Source organism: Psammomys obesus, unplaced genomic scaffold (assembly GCF_907164565.1).
Source record: "Psammomys obesus unplaced genomic scaffold, mPsaObe1.curated_primary_1811, whole genome shotgun sequence".
Taxonomy (NCBI): Eukaryota; Metazoa; Chordata; class Mammalia; order Rodentia; family Muridae; genus Psammomys; species Psammomys obesus.
Window position 1 is genome coordinate 12,804,374 of NW_026589732.1, and position 19,428 is coordinate 12,823,801.

General features: G+C 42.1%; 1 protein-coding gene across 1 annotated transcript in view; it reads right to left on the minus strand.

Annotated features, from left to right (window-relative positions):
• Positions 1–7,729: 7,729 nt before the first annotated feature.
• Elp1 (elongator acetyltransferase complex subunit 1) overlaps positions 7,730–19,428 on the minus strand; it is a 60,717-nt gene continuing 49,018 nt past the window's right edge. The window contains exons 30-37 of the mRNA XM_055605373.1: positions 19,007–19,069; positions 18,378–18,438; positions 16,700–16,813; positions 15,859–15,970; positions 15,090–15,217; positions 14,170–14,324; positions 12,338–12,413; positions 7,730–8,509 (exon numbers count right to left, since the gene is read on the minus strand). Coding sequence (XP_055461348.1) covers positions 8,442–8,509; positions 12,338–12,413; positions 14,170–14,324; positions 15,090–15,217; positions 15,859–15,970; positions 16,700–16,813; positions 18,378–18,438; positions 19,007–19,069 — 777 coding nt within the window. The 3' untranslated portion in view covers positions 7,730–8,441. The remainder of the gene's footprint in view (positions 8,510–12,337; positions 12,414–14,169; positions 14,325–15,089; positions 15,218–15,858; positions 15,971–16,699; positions 16,814–18,377; positions 18,439–19,006; positions 19,070–19,428) is intronic.

A 19,428-nucleotide genomic window follows, 5' to 3' on the forward strand; every position in this document is an offset into this window, starting at 1 on the left:
CCAGATGCAGCACATTCACTGTGGTGATAACGTGTCAGCTTCACTGCATGAGGGCTCACCTTCTATACACGGTGCTGAGCTGGCACGTCCATTCCTGTAGCATTAAAAACCCCTCATGTCCTCTTCCCTTCAGGTCGTGTCTATTTCCTGACATAGTAAGAGCCACACAGATGTGTGTGCACAGCTTAAATGGTACAAATTCTGGGAGTGGAGGGGGGATAGAAGAAGAGTCAGACATGCTCTATGCTCAAGTTTCTCTCAGGAGAAACTTGCTCTAACACTGTTCTGCCACTCATGTGCCTGCTACTGTAGCAACTACATTGTTAAAATATACTAAGGAAAAATGTGATAAAAACAAATTTAGACTAAACGAGGCTAAAAGATACAAGAGGCTCTCCATCCAGGTTTCCTACAGAAGAATGCTGAATGCGTTGTCTCCCACAAAGCAGCGCTAGTATTTCACACCTGTGGCAAACTCCCAAAGTTTAGAATCTGCTGGTGAAAACAATGTGCCCTGTTTTAACTGTACCTCCTACTTTCCAGTTAGTTATATCTCAAAACTGGTCTGTAGTAAGCTACCAGGGTATTTGGCTGCTGAAGACTATAAGTGTAATAGGCCCCCAGACCTTAGCACAACTGAAGGATGCCATGATGGAAGTACCATTCAGGTCTTGAAATCCAGCAGAGTCAGCAACATTTGCCAAAACTGGAACAAAGACCTAACCTATCAAAGTTCAAAGTTCTGGGAAAGTCCCTAAGTGTACTAATCTTGCTTTTTGGCTTCTGTAGTTCCCTTCCAGCTAACTGTTCTTGCTAATTGAAATGTGTCAATGCAGAATGTGGTTTTTGTACTTAAAAGCTTACTTTGAAAAGGCTTGGGACTATACTCAAGCCCTTAACATGCAGGTAATAGTTGCCAGTTAATAAAGACTTTCTGGCTTGAACCCATGCCAAAGTGGTCTTCTCTGGTGGATATCTCACAACATTTCTGGGGGGGGGCCAGTGAGATCCCCAGAGACCAGACCTCAAGACACTGGGGGTCTCAGAGCCCCTCAGAGTAGGAAAGAGTGTGGTGGTCAAGAGAATTCTAGTTGGTGTACAACCTAAGACATTCCAGGGTCCCAGAACTCCCTCTGATCGATCACTGCCCAGAGCCTTGAAGGAATCTGATACTTCCACACCTAAAATCAACAAAATCGAAAGTCATCTCATTGGTCATCTCCAGAGGTAAGTCTGGTTAAAGTGCCTTTTGTTTGGGACATAAATGACAGGCTGACCACAGCTTCAGACCCAGTGTCTGGGATCAGTGTGAGACCTCACTGGACCCCCCTGGTCTATTCAGGTGTGTGAACATACGGTGGCCATCCCTGGTTGTCTTTATTATGTCACTCTGTGTTTTTGTTGGTTCGGCAAACATATAAAAAGGGAGATGGAGTGAGCCATCTTGGACCATGGCTGCTGCCGCCCGCAAGATGTAAGTAAGCTGCAGTAAGAGTTGCTGCTGTTGTTGACACCAGTGGTCTGGAATGTGCCTGGAGAACCCAGCCATCCCACTCAGTTTCCCCATATTGACCAGTGGCTTTCTCTCACAGCTGATGGAAAACAGATACATGCTTTGGGATTTGACCCCCAGGGAGTGATCATGACTTCTAGCTCTTGAAGAAGAGCCTTCAAGTCTTACTGGGGAATCTTAGTCACATTTGCTCACTGAGCATCTGGAGAGCAGGTATCTCTACCTTACAGAGGCTCCAAGAGCCATTCACTCAACTTCAGGTCTACCTAGGTAGCTTCAAATAGGAAGCCTAACATGTCAGGGCCTGGACCCAGACCAGGCAGGTAACATTACCTATCTGACACCAGAAACCTGAAGTGGCAAGGTAGAGAAGAGCAATGGAATGACATCTGAAGGTAGTATGGCTTGGCAAGATGACTAAGCCTTGCCCTGGAAAGCCAGAGATCAGGCAAGAGTTGGAAACATCAATGTATCTTAGCTCAGTTTCTTCCTAGACTATTCTACTCCATGAACACTCACTAAGAGACAAGTTTAGGTTGATTACATCTCCATCTCTCAACACCTTTACACAGAGGTGGTAAACCCTATAAACTTTTAAAATAAGTGTTTTGAAATTCATTAAAATGGAAAACAATGATAACTCACTTCTACCTTCAGCTCCTAGGAGTTGAAGAACTCAAGCCAGTGAGTCCCAGAGGGTGAAGGGTCTTGACGAGGGAGAGATGAAATGTGTTTTCTGAAGGAAGTCTCCAGGCCTAAACACTTATAAAAATGGCAAGTTGAGAGCTGCATTCTTTCTCAAAGCACCTTTGAATCCCTCACTGGATCCACCTGTCCCAGTAGAAAAAGACATTCTTCATACAAAAACACTTCAACAGCTTAGAATTTCTGACATCAACTAAGCTTAACAGCTAACTGAGGGTAACATGACAAGTTTGTTACAACAGGATCGGCGATACAGACCACTATCTAGTGAGTAGAGCCGTGGAAATTGTAAATAACCTACCTACAATGCCACCCCGGGGCAAAGAACAATGTGACTCAAAATGCCAATAGGTAACACTGAGAAACCTTGCTTACTGGCAACAATGAACACTCGAGGTCGGGAAATGACATTCCTTTGACCAAGGACACTAAAGTGTGAGGACTCAGAACCCCAAACCCTCATCTTTATACGAAGATGTCAGCTCAAGTTTTTGGACTTTGGAGTCAAAAGAGTAAAGGTAGGTACAAGGCACAGAAAAGAGCTTACGTAGAGCACAGAGAACAGAGGGCTTAGGACTCAAGAGTACCAGTTAGTCTTGCCAAACAGCATCAGGTGAGCCTTAGTTGTTGGGTACAACCTCTTGAGCAGTAGTTCTCAACCTGTGGGGCATGGCCTCTTTGGGGGTTGCACATCAGATACCCTGTGTATCAGATATTTGCATTACAACTCAACAGTAGCAAAATTACAGTTATAAAGTAGAAATGAAATAATTCTATGGTTGGGGATCACCACAACATGAAGAACTGTATTAAAGGAGTCCAGTATTAGAAGAATGAGAACCACTGCTCTTGAGAATGTAGTTAGCATCTGTTGAGATTTCCATCCTCACCCCCCATGTAACATCTGATGACTCCCATGGGCTTACACAGAACGGACTAGCAAAACAGGAGCAGTGGTTTCAATGAGAATGGCTCTCTTAGGCTCATGTGTTCAAAGTGCTTAGTCCCCAGGGAGTGAAACTGTTTGAGAAGAATTTGAAGTGTAGCCTTATATAAGATGTGTCACTATAAGTGAGCTTTGGGGTTTTAAAAGCCCATGCCAGGCCCCGTATCTCCCCCTCTGCTTGCTGCCTATAAGGATGGAAAGCCTTCAGCTATGTCTCCAGCACTATGCCTGTGTGCCTGCCTATAACCATATTCCCTGCCATGATGATGATAGACTATTCTCCAAATGTAAGTAAACCCCCAGTTAAATGTTTTCTTCTGTAAGAGCTGCCTTTGGTCATGGAGTCTTTTTACAACAACAGAACAGTAAGACAAGGAGGGAAAAAAAACCCTGACTTTGCTTTCCAATTTGTAGTCACTTTGAATTACTAAGAACTGCCAGGTATTTGTTTTTAATATCCTTTCACTGGGGTAAGTTGTGCATCTTATTTCCAAGACTCAAGAACAGAAAGGCTGAAAGCCTCAGCAGGTTCAAGACCAGCTTGACTGAATAGCGTGTTTCACATGTTCTTCAGGCACAGCAATGACAAGTTTTCCAAATACATCTGTGTATGTTCAAAAGGAGAAAAAAATTATTAAAAATATAAGTGTGTAGAGAAATTTTAATTCGGAAAATGGCTGCTCTGGCAAGAGATCACATTCAAAGACTGTCTAGATCTGTGTGATCTAGCTGGAATACACACATGACTTTAATTCCAGAGACAGAGGCAAGCAGGTCTAGGTTCAAGGTCAGCCTGGTATAGAGCAAGTTTCAGGTAAATAAAAGCTTAGGTCCAGGCATGGTGGTACATGCCAAACAAGAAAGGTAAAAAAAAATAGTTTGTAGAAGGAAGCACCCATGTTTGAAAGTGATGTCTAATTGAGGGGCAGAAAAGAAAGTGATGAATCAGAAATATTTGACAGAATAGGATATGCTCAACTCTCATGAGAGGAAAGAGGAAAGGGAAGCTACTTAAGGGAGCAACACAAAATTAGAGGAGGCAGTTTTACCGAGAAAGTTTTACAGAGAAGTTGAATGAGAGAACAAGCTAGACACAGGTGAAGACAGAACAAGCCATAGAATGAGGAGCCAGAAAATTAGAAAAGACTGCTGGAGTAAGTCTGAGACCAAGTAGAAAAGCCAGACTGAGTAAGTTAGTAGGGAGAGGAGCTTGAGCCAGAACAGCTGAATAGCCAGCCAGCTATGAGCTCAGAACAAGAAAAGGTGAGCTTATTAAGCAGTAAATCTCAGATTATGAAAACATCCTAGGTCTAGGTTAGATGATATAAAGGCTGGAAGCTTCCAGGACTAGGCCTAAGTTAGCAGACAGAAGCAGTAAGCCCAACACAACAACTGAAACAGATGAATAAAAGTTCCTTTTACAAAAGTGCTAAGTTATCCCAAGCTATATTCATAAAGATATAATAAAAACATTAGGTCTGAGAATGTAGTTCACTTGATTTGGATGTGCAGGGCCCTGAGGGTGTTCAATACCATAAAACAATGAAAAGTCCTTAACACCTCCAAATGTTAGTTTCTACCTCAGAATTCAGAGTGTGAAGTCCACTAATTGAGGAAGGTAGCTCTCTGCAAGTTCCCTGCTGATGTCTGCAGCACCCAACAAAGCTATATGATTCAACACAGACGAAGAATGAACCTTACTCAACACAATCCAGAGAAACCAAGACTTTTTAACTTACTGTGACAAGAATTTGCTGAGATAGAGCCTAAATCTATTTTCTAAAGCTCAACACCTTTTCCCAAAGTTAGCTCTCATCATTCCCCTTGTCACATACCCTACAAGTCCCTCCTCGTCTCAACTGTCAATATGGTAGGCCTGTTCTATCTACTTGTTGGAGGTACCCTGCTGGTTGAAGTTGCAGCTCTTGCCTGGACCTGATAGCCATTATTAGCTCTAGCTCAGGGCTAAAGGCTGAACTCCCTCCCCTTGGCAGGTCCCCTGCTCTCTGCCTGACTTCATCTGGGGAGTGCCTTTATACATTCCCCTAGCCACAGCTCATATGTGGCCTCTGACACAGCTCCCTCTTAGCTCTCCCTCCTTGCGCTATCCATATGCAAACCAAGCATCCTTGACATGCCTAGTTTCAACCAATTATGTACATTTATTCTTGGAGACAACTAACCAATCCCCTGGAGGTATTATTCTTTGTTCTCTGGAAGCTGAACTAGCCATCAGCTGTTCCTGGGATGTGTGATCCCTGTATGGCTCTTGCTGGCCATTCCAGGCACATTTCTCCTCCTGAGTTTGTGGGCTGCTGCGAGGCAGGCCCCATGAAGGAGAACATTTACTTAATCTCAAAATTTAACACTGCTCAGCTAAGAGTGACCATAATTGCTACAAATTAATTCTTGTTGCTGTAGCATTATTATGTTTTTTGTTTGTCTGAGACAGGGTCTCTCTATGTAACTGTGGGTGGCTGTTCTGAGACTCACGATGCATACCAGGGTGGCCTAGAACTCAAATATCCACCTGGCTCTGCCTCCTGAGTGCTGGGATTAACTGTGTGCACTACCACACTGGGCTGCTATAACATTAAAAAAATCGAGCATCTGAAAATCCATATCATGCACATTTATCTCCATTTCCCGTCTGTTACCACAGAGCACTCCAATACTATGTCATGTAAGTAACATATATATCAGGAATATCAGTGAACCCGTTCACTAATCCCTGCCAAAGAGCTATCACGACGTACTCACAGCCTTTAGAACCTAGCGCCTAGTTGCAGTAAACCCATTATGGAGTGAGTCAAAAGTGGATCTCTCCAAAACACAAGGCATTGCCTTTTCTTTTTCTATTTTGTGAAAAATTTAAAATATACAGAAAAGTTGACTTTTACAGCAAACACGTAAGTCTTCTTAAATTACAACTTTGGGTTGATCTATATATTGAGGGCCAAAAGTAGCATTTTTCTGTTACTTTACACATAGTGATGAAAGCCTGGTTCTGGTATTAAACACATAGAAGAGATTTTTAATTGTACTCAAGGTGAGTACAATGAAACTTTTGTTGGGGAGGGATATCAATTTCCTGGGTGGTATACCCATGAAAAATTCCCCATGTTCTAGTAACTAGCCTTCCACATCTGCTCACGCAAGCAACCCTAAATAAACTTAAAAAGCCATGAAAATAGGAGAGGGGATTCTTGGGCAGAAAAAGGATCTCAGCAGGAGAGAGGAAAAGGAGAACAAATAAAATTCATTATGTACAAATATAAAATTGTCAAAGAATAATTTGTAAAGACCTCTTATTAAAAATAAATTGATCTCTTTCTAGACTTGATAAAAAAAAGAGAAAGTAATCTCATTCTTTCAAAGATATTTTGGAAACAGAATAAAACACAGGTCAGTTAATGACCTAATAAGGGTTTACTATTGTGAAGAGACACCATGACCACAGCAATTCTTATAAAACATTTAATTGAGGCTTGCTTATGGTTTCAGAGGTTTAGTCTATTATTGTCATGGCAGGAAGCATGGCAGCATCAGGCAGACATGCTGCTTGAAGATCCGAGACACCTACACCCTGATCCAAAGGCAGGGACCTGGAAGCCCACTCCCACAGGGACACTTCCTCCAATAAGGCCACACCTACACTAACAAGGACAAACCTCTTAATAGTTCCACTCCCCATGAGCAAGTATTCAAACACATGAATCTATGGGGGCCATACCTAATCACACCACTACATTCCACTTCCCATAGGCTTGTAGCCATAACATAACACAAAATGCATTTAGTCCAACTTCAGAAGTCCCCATAGTCTTTCACAGTCTCAACAATGTTTAAAAGTTCAAAGTCTCATCTGATATTTATGTAATCTTTTAATTGTAATTCCCTATAAAATAAAAATAAAAAAGCAGACCTCATACTTATAACATATAATGGCACAGGTTATATATTATGGTTCCAAAATTGAGGAAAAAAAAACATAGTAAAATATTGGACCAATGCAAGACCAAAAACCAGCTGGGAAAACTCCAAACTCCGCACCTCCACACCTGATGTCAAAACACCACACACAAAGCTAAAGGAGGCTGCCAGCAGTGTCGGGGGAACAAAGGGTAACCTCCAATCCTGCTCCCAAGCTATCCCTGCTGCCTACCATTACCAAAGGGCAGGACACATCAGCAAATCCCAATCCATTCCACCCTATCACTGATGACTCTTGAGCAGAATATACACAGAAAAGTCCCTATAACAGCGTGGCTAGAGGAACCTTAACCCAGTCAAAGCCGGTAGCATATAACCTGGTAGGATAACACATTTAATTAAAAAAAAATTTTAGAGATTTATTTGGTGTAAGAGTTGTTTTGTCTGCATGTATGTTTGTGTATGATGTGCTTGCCTGGTGTTCAGTCAGGTCAGAAGAGGGCATTAGATCCTCTGGAACTGGAGTAAACAGATGGTTGTGATTTGCCATGTAGGTGCTAGGAATCAAACCAAGGTCCTCTGTAAAAGCAACAATTGCTCTTAACCACTGAGTCAACTCTCCAGTCCCCAAACACACTTAACTTTTTATTGAGTCAGGTAAAAAGATGCCAGATACGTAATCACATCTGACTATATGCTGGCAGCACTAATGGCCTATTTATACACAATATGCTGTATCAGCAAGCGTAACAACTTAGAAATGTGATTCCACTTGTCTTCATTTTTTTTTGAGGTAGAAGCCATGAAACATCATTCCCTATGAACAACAGAAGCTGAGGATCAAATCAGTGACAAGAGATGGCCAAGGCTGCAACAGAAACCAGGCCCGGATTTGGGAATAGGACTCAGGCTCATGATCTGCATAAGTAATCACACTCTCAAATAACACTAAGTACGAGAACAGAGGTTAGACTGTTTTGAGCTAAGTTCTTGCTGTAGCCCACGCTGGTCTTGAATTTGCATTAGTCTTTCTGCCTCAGCTTCTTGAGTTGCTGCGATTATAGGCATGTCCCACCATGACCAGCTAAACACAGCAATTAAAAAACACCAAAAACTGTAATATGCTGGCTAAAACAAAGTTCTGATAGTACTTAAGATGTACACCCAAAATAAAAATGGACTGCCTAGTGCTAGCTGAGGTCAATCATAGTTGCTGCACGCAGTGCAAAGGCAGACCATGCCACATTCCAGTTCTCAACAGCTAGGCCTCTGAGGAGCAAGGGCCAGAAGCACAGCGAGTAAGTGGGCAAATGATCTTCCCAGTACACCTTCCTAACAGGGCAGTCATTCCAGCAGGCTCAGCTTCCACTGGCTTCTCTGGTCGATCTTTGGTGGCACACAAATCCCAGCATCTGAAAGAAAGAATGGAAGGGAAGTAACAACAGGCTTGCCACCTTCACAACTCAGCAGGGTCAAGCATGTGCAGGTGGCCGTCCTGAGAAGAGGGCAGGCATCAGGCTTCAGGCAGGCTCACTAGGTAATTCAGAGCACAAGGTTGAATAGGGAAGGGTAATGTTCATTTTTTTGTTTATTTTTTAATTTTTAGATGTGTTTATGCCTGTGTTTTGTCTGCCTATATGTATCTGCACCATATGCACACAGTGCCCCTGGAGGCCAAAGAGGACACTGAATCCCAGGGAACTGTTCTGGACGACTGTGAGCCACTACGGGTGAACCAACTCTAGTCCTCTACAAGAGCAATGAGTGCTCTTAATTACCAAGTTCTTTCTCCAGCCTGCAGTGTATGTTTAAAAAAAATTTGTCAAATTATACATCTAAGATCTACATTTTACTACACGTGGATTTTTTTTCTCAATTTTATGCATAAAATACAATGTGGCAGTATATAATAGCAAATCAAGTGAGTGACAGAAAATATACTAGAACTCTATAAACAAGATGGTCAGCAAAACTCTGAATTTTTAAAAAGTAAAATAGGAAGTAGTTTCAGGTGGGAAGTCTGCCATTATCACCTAAAACTTTCTTTAGGAGTCTATTTAACTAGAAATCATATCTGGAAGCACAAGCATGAAAAAAGTATATATAAGGATGATTTTCTCATTATTGTTAGTAATTAACTTTCCAGCAGTATGTTTGCGCATGTACTAGTAAATGATTTTAAAATATATAACAATGTAAGAAAAATATTCAAGAGAATTTTTAAACCATAATTTTGCATTTTACACAAACACATGCTTTATACACACATATAACTGCAAACTGTCAGATTTTAATCCTATTCTGTTTTTTCTGGGAAGGGTCTTGCTGGTCTGTAGCCCAGGCCTTAAACTTATCCCTGCTTCTACTTCTGAGTGCTGACTTTAGAGGCCTGTATCATCATGCCTAGATCAAATTTTAATTTTCTTCAAGATACTTTATAATCTAGATTTTCCTATTGACCATAACAGTTTATATTCACCCATGTTTACTACCCGTCTTTTCCAGAAATAAAAAAAAAAACAATCCCTCTGCCCCCCCCCAGCAAGACAAACTATGTACATAAAATCCACCAGAAGTTTGTTTTTTTCCAAAATTTTGGTTATATAAGAATATCAATTCCAAAACAGGGTTAAACAAGGTCCATAATTTCATGATGGTTAAAGCTTGAAATAAGATTTTATCTTTGGAAAGTTATAAAATAATTTATTGTCTTTTTTAACTACAACATATATACTTACGTGTGGCTCTCTTCTTAGTCAGGAAAAAATATAAAATGTCAGACTTTGGGCAGAGAATGATGACCTGAGCTGACTGACAGCAGAGGAGGACATGTTCACATTTTCATGCTTGAATTTCATGGGGCAAAAAGCATCATCTTAATAAAGATACTTTGAGAACTCTTCCAAAACTGTAATATCCTGCTCCCAGACTAGAGATTTCCCAGTGGCATCACTTCAGGCTATGTCAAGAAATCCTACATTTCTGCAAGACCTACAAGCAAGCAGTCTGCACTGTTGTATAGCACCAAGCATGAAACATGCACAGTAGGCACTGCCAAAGCCTGCATGAGCATATTCACACCACTGTTAGCTGGGGAAGGGCCATGAGTTGTTTGAATGGGTCTAATTTGGTGAACAGTTTTTTGCTGGCTACTTTTTAATTATAAGTCTCTTTCTTTTTTTCTGTTATGATTTGGTAAAAATGTACTAACACACATACATGACATGTATGTAAACAGTTGATCCTAAGCTGGTGGCAGTGTTTTGGGAGGTTGTAGGACCTTTTGGACATGGAGCATAGCAGGCAGACAAAGGAGCTGAGTTTAAGTGGGGTTTATGATTTGAATCTGACCTCTCCGGTTCCTCGTCATTGCCATGTTACAATCAGCTCCACACAATCCTGCCACCGTAGCAGCAAGTTGCTCCTATATACAAACTTTCCCTGTTGTGATAGGTAATTCTGTCACAGTGACAAGAAATGTAATTGGATACCTCCCAACCTTGGAATCAGAGGACACTGACATCATTAACTCAGATTATGAAGCCTCAAATGTTACAGTCTTCACAGAGAGAAGTAATGGTGCTCTCTGATACTGGCAAGCCATTAGAAAAATTTAGGGAAGATGGGCACAGTGGCACATTCCTGCAATCCCAGCACTCAGGGAGGCAAAGGCCGGTAGAGCTCTGTGAGTTCGAGGCCAGCCTGCTCTATAAAGCGAGTCCAGGACAGCCAAGGCTACACAGAGAAACTGTATCGAGAAGAGGAGAGGGAGAGGGAGAGGAAGAGGAAGAAAAGAAAAGAAAGAGAGAGAAAAAAAGGAAGAAAGAAAGATGAGAGGGAGACAGAGAAAGAAAAAGAAAGAAAAAAAGAAAGATAGAAAGGAAAGAAAGAGAAAGAAGAAAGAAAAAAAAGAAAGAAAGAGAAAGAAAGAAAGAAAGAAAGGAAAGAAAGAAAGAAAGAAAGGAAGAAAGAAAGAAAGAAGAAAGAAAAGAAAGAAAGAAAAGAAAGAAAAAGAAGAGAGAGGGAGAGAGAGAGAAAAAAAGAGAGAAACTTAGTTGAGTGCAGCTATCTTGAAGGTTATCACCAGGCCAGCAGCATGAAATGGAGGCAGGGATTAGACAATAAAACAAACAAACAAACAAACAAACAAACAGCAAAATGGCCTCAGGTCTAAAATGAATTCTTTGCTTCACAGGGTGTTAGGGGAACATACAAGGCCCACTCCAAATGTCATCAAAATGCCATTACAGCACAACTTTTACATGAAAAACATTCCAGACCATTGCCTGTCACACTAGAAAGAGCCAGTAACAGCAATTTAAAAAGCAGTTAGCATAGAATTTACCACTGGCTTTCCAGAGCCCAGAGAAGCTGGTATGGTGGAGTGTGCACCTGAAATGCAAATACTTAGGTGCCAAATACATGCCAGCAATTTTCAACTTTCAGGATGAAGCTTTGAAGGTTACAAACTTGTAGAAGTATGTCATGTAACTAAGAACCACCTCCCAACAAGAAACAAAACGCTTTAGACAGAACTAAATAGGAAATGTAAAGAACTGATAATATTTAAATGTGCCTTCAGATTCTAACATCAGTTGTAAGGTGATAAAAATATGCATCTCCTAAAAATGTTCTGAAGATGGGAAGTGTAATTGCAAGAGCCAAAACCCCAACTCAGAAATCTCCCACGTGTATAGGCGTGGACTGTTAGGGCTCATCGCGACTGTGCATATGTGCACATGTGTGCATGCAACTCTCACGCACTTTTTAAAACAAAGGTGGAGTTCATTACAAAAGGCTTAACTCAGATTGAAGCATAGGCACTGTGGGTGGGGCAGGGGGAGAGAATAGAGACAGATGGCAGTACGTGCCCTAGACTGGGCACAGGCTTCTCAAGAGTTAATTTAAAAATAAATAAATAAAATGTCATGTGGTGCTGGGCATCTTTAATTCTAGCACTTGGAAGGCAGAGGCAGATCAATTTCTGTGAGTTCATGGTCTGCCTGGTCTACACAGTGAGCTCCAGGCTATCCAGAGCTACATAGTGACAGAGACCCTGACTAAAAAAATACAAACAGAAAAAATCATTTTGTATCCTTCCCTCCAAGCCATCACCACTAGAAGTATTAGAGCCACTTAAGCTGTGGCCTCAAAATTAAGCGGCATCCCGTACACAGCTAGCCACTCCAACACCAACACCCAGCCCTGAGCAGCACTGACATCAAAGAAGAGACACTGACCGAGAACAGGGACAGAAGTCTTCTGCTGGTGGTAGGAAGCTGTGATGCTATTCACAGTGGAACTGGGACCTAGGACCTAAGCATAAAACAGGTTATGTCAATAGAGATCCCACTGCAGCTGGCGGCAGACCTAAAGCCTCCACTAGCAGCAATTGAGCCTGCTGCCTTTCTTAGTTGTAGTACTGACACAGTAATTGTCCTTTCCCATGTGATTTCAACATCCTGCCTCCCTAGTCTCATCTCAGACCTCTATGCCTCCTCACTCCCAGAAAAAGGAAACGGGAGGAGAGAGCTCCACAACAGTATCAACCTGGCCTTTTCCAAAGGAGCACAATCCATGGGGAGGGGGAAATCCAAGTCTATAGGACTCACAAAGGAACCATTCTATTGAAAGAAATAGTAATTTTTATATTACAAAAAAAATACATTTTTATGTCATCTTATGAGTGTAACACCAACTCTACCTAGATTTCACTGGGGTCCATGCCTGCAGTGAGCCTCTGGCAGGTACCAGCTCTCTAATTTACTCTCATTTATCACTGCATGTGTCCCTCCCGGAACACTCTCAGCACTAATACCATGAGGACTCATCGTACCCTGATGGCTCATTTCCACACTTCCAAACAAAACAAACCCATATATGTTCCTCATAAGATTTACATAGCTGGCGCCTTAGAAGCTAATGTTTTCTGAGCAGAAGTGGAGAGACATTCTAAATTGTTTACTTCAAAACACTGCAGTTTTGAAGATGATCATATTTCTAGGCAATACCTATTATAGTAATTCAAGCATTTGTAGCATACTGATTTTTGGCCACCTTCCTTGCTGTGGTTTGTAAAGTACTCTTTTCAAAGACCTACCCTCTTATCAAAACCTCAGAGAATTCTAATGGACACACAAAGTAACCTATGAAATCAAGACTCATAATCCAATGTTTCCAAAGAATGAAATGATTGCAACCTCCCATCGCTAAGCACCAGATCCACTCTTCTATCCATTGCCAGTGAACCAGGGCTGGGCATGAAGCACATTTCCCTTCAGGTGATTCCCTATTATGCTCCACCAATAAGGGACACTACAGGGAGAGTGCAAAGGCTGGATGGAAAAGTGACTTGTTTGCTTTGAAGGACTGTTCATTCCAGTTTCTATTTATCTCTGTATACTTAGAACTAGCCTCCTTGGGACTACCACCCTCAATTCTTAGGTCTTACTAACCAGCACCCTCTCCAGAAGCTGTAGGCCTCTGACCTGTCACCATCCCCAGCTCTGTCCTTTCTTCCCTCACTCTGTCTCTCTCATTCTCCTGAGTTTCCTTTTTGCCTTTTTAGCCTGCTAGTGCTTATTTAACCAACCAGGTATTAAACTCTCTGTAGGAAAATAATAGATATGAACTTTCTTTCCTTATTGGACTGTGACTAACACACCAGCCTTTCTAAATCCTCATCAGAACTCTCTACAATTGACTTGAGGGCTCAGGTAGCCAGCAGAGGTCTAAAAACCACAGGCTTGATAATACATGTGAATGCTTCATGGGGCAAGCTCATTCAATCCCCTCTGTGACTTCAGATCTGGGAAGGGAAAGGTCAACTCTAATCCTAGCTTCCCCTCCCTACTCCAGCTCTACTGTCACTCAAGATTTTCAGATTGTTCCTGACAGCTGCTCTATCTGAAAAGGAAAAACAGCCTATTTCACCTAAGCATGACACAGGTGAGCAGACAGCTAACAAACACTCAAAGCTAAGGAAATTCAGAAGAGTTTCCTTAGACACTGGGGCTCTGTGTCCATCACTGTGAGAAGGATGACACTGCATATGATCTCTGGGGAAGCTTACAGGTGTGACTGAACCCTGCTGGCCGGCAGGAGTCCAGATTTCTGGAAGTGCCCTCTCAATCAGCTGCAGAGTGCTCTCAAAGGCCTTCTGTAATTCCTTTCCTTGTTCTTCAAACTCAAAGAGAAAGAGCACCTTTAAAATAGCGTGTACTTCATCTAGAGAGAAGAAATTTGAAACAGTAAGTTGTATCCCAGCTCCACTGCTAGAATCATACAGTAACTTCTTTCCCAAGTTGACAATGTCAAAATCCACCCTCCAGATGCATCCACCCACACCTTCTTTTTCCCAGATGCAGGAGTAATTCAGCACATCAGAAGGGTAGAGGAGCACACTGGGAAGAGAGCAGAAAGCTGTGCCCGGCAGTCCCTATCTCTGGCTTAAGCACTCCTCCCGGAAGGACTGACTCAGGAATGGGTGTAGACACGAGCACTCCACTGAGGGTGTCCTCCTTCCCTCTAACTCAGAGGTTTTCAGCTTTTCTAGCACTGCTACCCTTTAATACAGTTTCTCATGTAGTGGTGACCTCCCAACCATAACATTATTGCATTGCTATTTTATTACTGTAATTTTGCTACTGTTATGAATTGTAATGTATCTGTGTTTTCTAACTTTTTTTTTTAAGGTGATCCGTATGAAAGGGTCATTACCCCCAGGTTGAGAACTGCTTCTCTAACTGGAAAATAGCATCTTTAAAAAAAATGTTATGTGGGTGTCGGTGCAGATCAGAGAACAATTTGTGGAAGGTGGTTCTTTCCTTCTACAGTGTGGGATCTAGGGATGGCAGACCTCAGACTGTGAGGCAATTTACCTTCTGAGCCATTTCAACAGCCTCACATTGCATCTTAACTATGTGCTATCTGTCTGTAGTGCCTGTTGCTACTTTCTGTGGTCAAGAATCACAGTAAGCACTGGAACTATACCTTTGAGCTTGTCAATGCTTTGTACGACTTCACTCAGTGCCTCCAGAAGTGCCACACCCTCCAGGGGACTCCCTTCTTTGAGGCTGTACTTTTTCCGCTCCGCCTTGCGGCGGTTTTTAGATGACCTCCTAATTAGAAATGACAGACATTGAAAAAGAGGTTCCTTCTCCATGGAACTCAATAAGACGACTGTACCTACTGGCTACCGCTTGCTAAGAAACCATAGCGTCTACAGATGGCAACCATATCTAGGGAGACGTTAGTAATGAGGTGCTAAAGCCACACATAATAAACTAGCGAGGTCTAAGAAGAAGCAAATAAGGAAACCCTAAAGAGTTGTTTTCCCCCTAAGTTTAGATTAAAATGCAGGGTAAGACCAAGGGTAATTCCAGCACTCAGGAAGCAGAGATAGGCTGATCTCTGTGAATTAGAGGCCAGACTGGTCTATGGAGCAAGTACCAGGCCAGCCAGGGTTACATACTGAGACCCTGTCTTAAAAAAATGAAAGTGAACGAGGTTCACTTTCTAGAGCACACTAGAACAATGAAGAAAAGAAAAAAAAAAACCCTCAAAAACAAAAACCACTTGAATTCTATAGTAAGAAGTGAACTTTGAAAGCAGCCTCACCTCCTGGATGTATGGGAGGTCCATGCACAGCATACACTGGCCCTGACGGACATCCTCTCACCCCCCTGCACTGTCCTTGTAGAAAGCCAATCTATTACTCTGTTTCTGCACAGCCAACATGCTGAGGAGCTCTCATACATACGCAGAAATCCTGGAGTTACTGTGGGAATATCTGCTGCTCATCTCACTGCCACTCATGATACTGCTGGTTTCTGAAAAGAGGTCTGACTCTGGACCATGGGCCACCTCGTTATCTAGAAGAGGTGAACCAGATACAGACATAAATGACTATACACTCAATCATCACACACTGAAAAATGTATGGGTATTACGAAGTTGATCTCAAAATAAATACGGTAACATTGAATATAATAGTTATACTTACTATAACTCTGCAGTTTACCATATTTATTCTACTCCTTTTGAGGGGGTAGGTGGGAAGGGACTAAACTCATTTTGAGATACACTGAAGACATCACTGGTCTGGTTGTATTGGGAAAGATGGGACTACTCAGTAGAGCGCTTAATTCCTATGGAATTTCAGAGAGCTACAATATAGCAATAGAACAACAGGAGTAGTCTCTCCCTACACAGCAACTTGTGTAGAGGTTTAAACCCCAATGGGACAGTGATGAAAGTAAGGGGCAGATGCTGTTCTCAGAGTACTAAGTCCTGGTTCTTTGGAACTCACGCAATGAAACTGGAGTTGCCCCTCACTTTCTTACACATGTACCTCTTGGACTTCCTAACCTGGTTTTCTGTCACAATGCCCTCCCCAAAAGCGAAGCACATGTTGGCACCTTGCATATGCCATGCATGCTCTTCTACTTTCAAAACTATCTGCCCAAACAAACCCTTTCTCTATAGCTTGCCTGCCTCAGGAAACTGAAAACAGACAGGCAGCAAAGACCACATGCACTGGTGTGAGTCTCCCACACGCCACCAGAGGTCTCAATGGGCTTCCGCTTGCTGGAGGCACTCACCCACATGCATCTGTGCTGCTTGACTCTTGAGCTCTCGAACCACCAGCAAGCGGTTTTTATGGCGAATGAATGTGGCTGTCTGAGAGTCCAGAAAGGCCATGTAATTTTTTTGAGCTGAAGATACAGAATGAAAAAATACCTTGAACATGATTATTTAAGTAAAGAAAGAAAACTTAAGTGAAGAGGGGGTGATGAAGCAAGGCTTAAAATTCAATAACAACAAAAGATGTATCCAGGTCTACCAACTAAGATGTTTTTATTCCTCCATTAATGAGTCGGAGATCCTAGATCTCAGAGTTCATCAACACTGTTGGGAGCATGAAGGTTCTTATGCCCACAGATCTCCAGGAAACCAGGAATGTTAAGCATGAAGGACTGTCTTTGCAATGGAAAAGATGTAAAACCTGTAATTCCACCCAGAAAGCTAGGAACTGGAGATGATTAATAGCCTACATTATCTATTAGGACAGGCCATATCAAGCTCCAACAGCCAGGCAAGGTGGCTAGTATAGATATCCAAACGACTTTTACCTGCATGGCCAGTAGCTTCCCCAAGCTCCCACAACCAGGACTAGAGACACCTAATAGTCTAAATGACCCTTATGTTATCTGTATAGCCAGAGGCTCCCCCAAGCTCCCCAATCAGAGGAACAGAGGTGGGTGATAGCCCAATGACCTCTATACTACTGTAAGACTGAGACCAGGCCAGATCCTTCCTTAGTCTCTTAAGCTAATACAGGCAGCCTAGCTCCAGAAGCCATCTTCTTAGAAGAAATTACATACACCCTGAGTTGAGTTTCAATAAAATTATGCTTCTTTGTGCACTGGGGATTGTATTACACCAGAAAAGGTTTTTTCCAAAATTATATTGTGTTTAAATATACTGGCAATAAACCTCCCGGTATCAGACTACCCAAGATTTAATCAAAGTTGATGAAAGGATCATCCTGACTGAGTTGTCCCAGAAGCAAAAAGACACGCATGGTATATACTCACTCATATAAACATACAATATAGAATAAACCCACTAAAATCTGTACATCTAAACAAACTAAGCAAAAGAGAGGACCCTAACTAAAATGCTCAATCCCCATCCTGAAAGGCAAAGAGGATGGACATCAGAAGAAAAAGAAAATAGGAAACAACCTCGGAACCTGCCACAGAGGGCCTCTGAAAGCTTCTGCAGTATAGACTGTCAAAGCAGATGCTGAGCCTGATGGCCAACTGATGGGCAGAGTGAATGGAATTCTATGTAAGTGGGAAATAGTAAGAGCTGGAGGGGACGGGAACTCCACAAGGAGAGCAACAGAACAAGATAATTTGAACACAGGGAACTCATACTCCAACCAAGGACTATTCGTGGAGATGACCTGGAACCCCTGCACAGGTGTAGCCCAGGGCAGAATTTGTTCTAGCAAGGGACACTAAGGCTGAAAGAGACAGGCCTGCCATAAATCCAAACCCATATATTACCAAGACTTTTAACCATATTGCATCACAGCTTTCAACATTCAAATATTTTCAGTCATCATTTAATAGCTTAATAATATAGTCTTAAGATGCTGATAGTCAACAGAACACATTAAAATGCAATTAATATAAACAGCCCTGTCCTATCTATCTCTTCTCCCTTTCTACAGAATTCTAAAAGAGAATACTACTTAAATGTAATCCTCACCTTCTAAAATGGAAGGCTTTATGCTGGTTTCTATAATATCCACTCTGTCATACTTATATACCTAAGAGGGAAAAAAAACACAGCATCATAGGGCAGAAACACTTCTACCTAAATCAGAGTTAAGACAAAGACTGTTAGAGGGAAGCAGGACATTTTTCTGAGGAGCAGGTTTCTTAAGGATTACCAAGGAAATTCAACCTATTTTAGCAAGAAGCAGCAGTATGTGTCACATATGAAGACCCAATTCCAAACATTACCAGGGATAGGTTTGTATTATTTGTATTATCGTTGTTACTATTATTATTATTATTATTACTATTATTTTGATTTTCTAAGATAGGATTTCTCCATATAGCCTTGGCTGTCCTAGAACTCGCTATGTAGACCAGGCTGGCCTCGGTATCAGAGATCCACCTACCTCTGCCTCCCAAGTACTGGGATTAAAGGCATGCACCACCACTGCCAGGCTAAGGATAGGTTTTTAAGTGGTTTTACAGAACCACTTATCCTTAGGACTGAGACCTTTCTATTTAACTTCACTTCCTCAGAAGACAAGGAACTCCTACTGACGGTGCTGCCCTTTCCCTCAGCATCCAGCATAGGAGATGCTTTTCAGAAACCTCTCTTACCAGCCTCAGAGCTTCTTCCCAGGCAGCCCCTTCCAGCAGCAGGAGCACAGCTTCTTCATAATCCTGACAAGCAAAGATCAAGGAAGAGCACAGGTAAACATGGCAGAACCAGAGGCTACCACATAAGCACCCACCCCCTTCCCAGGTAGCCCAGCCCGCACACAGCTCCAGTTTTCAGCATCTTGCCAGGCCCTTTATCTACTAGATATTAATCACTGTACATACTTTCCAAAAGACAAAGGGGGTTAATCTTCTGAATGATCACAAAACACAAGGCAAGCAAGGTTTTGTTATATCCTTGGACATCAAAGACACAAGCTTGTCAAAAACAACTGTTTCCCCAGATTCACCCCCAAGCTTAACTGAAAACAATACCACACCCTGAAAAATATTGCAAACTAAATAGTAATTTCCTACTTGGC